This window comes from Merops nubicus, unplaced genomic scaffold (assembly GCF_000691845.1).
Source record: "Merops nubicus isolate BGI_N331 unplaced genomic scaffold, ASM69184v1 scaffold11835, whole genome shotgun sequence".
Taxonomy (NCBI): Eukaryota; Metazoa; Chordata; class Aves; order Coraciiformes; family Meropidae; genus Merops; species Merops nubicus.
The window spans coordinates 1-1,833 of NW_008610300.1; the positions used below are offsets into that span (position 1 = coordinate 1).

The window sequence follows — 1,833 nt, forward strand, 5'->3', positions numbered from 1 at the left end:
GCCCCGGGTGTCCCGGCCCCGGCGCCCCGCCGGGTCGAGCTGTTTGTCCTTAGTCGTGCCGTGCGGACACAAGCTGTGTAGCTCTTAGAGAGCTCTAAAGCAGGTATGTTTGCCGTGGGCTGCGGCGCCGGGGGCGGGGGGATCGCTCCTCCAGACTCGCACCCCGAAGGGACAGGGAGCTGGGATTACAGCGGGTGAAATCACATATTCCTAGAACCGCTCACGCACCAGCGTTAGGGCTCCGAGAGAAGGCGGGGATATTCCAATCAGTTCGTTATCATAAGCCCCCTCCTGGCTGCACTTGTGCGTTGTTATGTGGTGGCCGTGGGCCGGGGTCTTCAGGCAGCAGTCTTCCTCGCGGTAAACTCTTTGTCCTTGGCACAAGTTGCTGAGTTTTCTTGTTCTTGCCAGTTTGCACAGAGCTGTGGGGCTTAATAAGCAGCTAAGCTCCTTGTTTCAAACTGAGAGAAGATACATCGTTATAGAAGATAGTTTCTGTTGCCTGGCTGTGCAGCTGGGGTTTTCCACTAAAGTTCTGCAAAACCAGGTGCCAGGTGTCTCACACAGCCAGTGTCCCCTTCAACCTCCTGAGCTTTTTGTAAGAAATATGAACCCAGAAGGAGCCGCTCCAAAGCAGAGGAGTGCTCACCTGGGCTTGCACAACACAGCGTGGGTTGTGTGTCCTTGCTCCTGTCTGACTCATGAGATGAAAATGATCCAAGATTTCCACACAAAATGTCCCAAGGGCTTGTTTTTTAGTATCATAATGAGGTGAGGTAACTAGAGTTATCTCTTAGCCACATCAGCCACCACCAAACTTTTGGTTAACTTCCCAGCACCAAGTGTTTGGTTAACTTCATGTCCAGTTGCAGCCCCCGTTTGTGGGCACTATGATGTTCTGCTCTTAGGGACTGTCCGTTCCTCTTACCCTGATCTAAAAACAGACCCATCACCTTTGCCTAATTTTTGGTAAATTTTCAACTGCCCTCAACATCAGGAGCTCTGGGTTGGCTCAGCTGGTCCTGGGGGCCTTTGCTCCAGAGGGGATGTGGTTGGGTTGGATGGTGGCTCAGCACAGAGCTCTCTGGGTGGCTTTGGTTTGGTTTTGTTCCATATCAGGAGCATTTGGTTCTTTCGCTTCTTCCTCGTGCAGCTCACAGGTTTCTGTTTTACAGGGAAGTTTTCAAAGCCAAACATCGTCAGACAGGCAAGAAAGTAGCACTGAAAAAGGTGTTGATGGAAAATGAGAAGGAGGGGGTAAGTGTGGGAGCGTGGCTGGGCTGTTGGGGAAGGCCTGGGCTGGGGGCTTCACAGGAGAGGTGACCTTTGCAATGGCCAGAGATGTGTTTTCACTCTGTCCTTTAACAACGTTAATGTGCCAGATCTTGAACCTGTAAGGGTGCCCTGTGGCCTTTTCTCTCTCCTACTGATACTGTGATGATGTTGGGTCCTGTGGTTGCCCTGCCAAGTTGTTTGGTCACCTTTGGGGCTGCAGCATGGGGCAGTAGCTGCATGGTGGCTGGGCTGGGAGGGGACACTGCCCACACGTTCCTCCTCTGTGCCAGACCCCCTCCCCTCCAGCACGGGGCTGTCGGTTGTGGAAGCACCGGGCAGGGCTCGGGGGGTGCAGAGCCTGGGGACAGCTTGGGCAGCAGCTGCAGAGGCCACACTGCAGCTTGAGCTGGGCTGCACCTCGTCCTGCTGGGGATGGGTGAGAGGAGGGGAGGGAGGGGTGTCCATGTGTCCATCTTGGTGCCCCACAAACACCTCTGTCTCATGGCAGAATCTCCCTCGCCAGTGGTGAGTATACGCGGACGGTCCCAGTGGCTGGGG

The 1,833-nt window shown here is 54.6% G+C and overlaps 1 protein-coding gene across 1 annotated transcript in view; it reads left to right on the forward strand.

The window, feature by feature from the left end:
- Nucleotides 1-1,153: 1,153 nt before the first annotated feature.
- The window catches only part of CDK9 (cyclin-dependent kinase 9), a gene marked incomplete at its 5' end in the record, with an annotated part of 4,906 nt that continues 4,226 nt past the window's right edge, over nt 1,154-1,833 (forward strand). The window contains one exon of the mRNA XM_008940870.1: nt 1,154-1,257. Coding sequence (XP_008939118.1) covers nt 1,154-1,257 — 104 coding nt within the window. The remainder of the gene's footprint in view (nt 1,258-1,833) is intronic.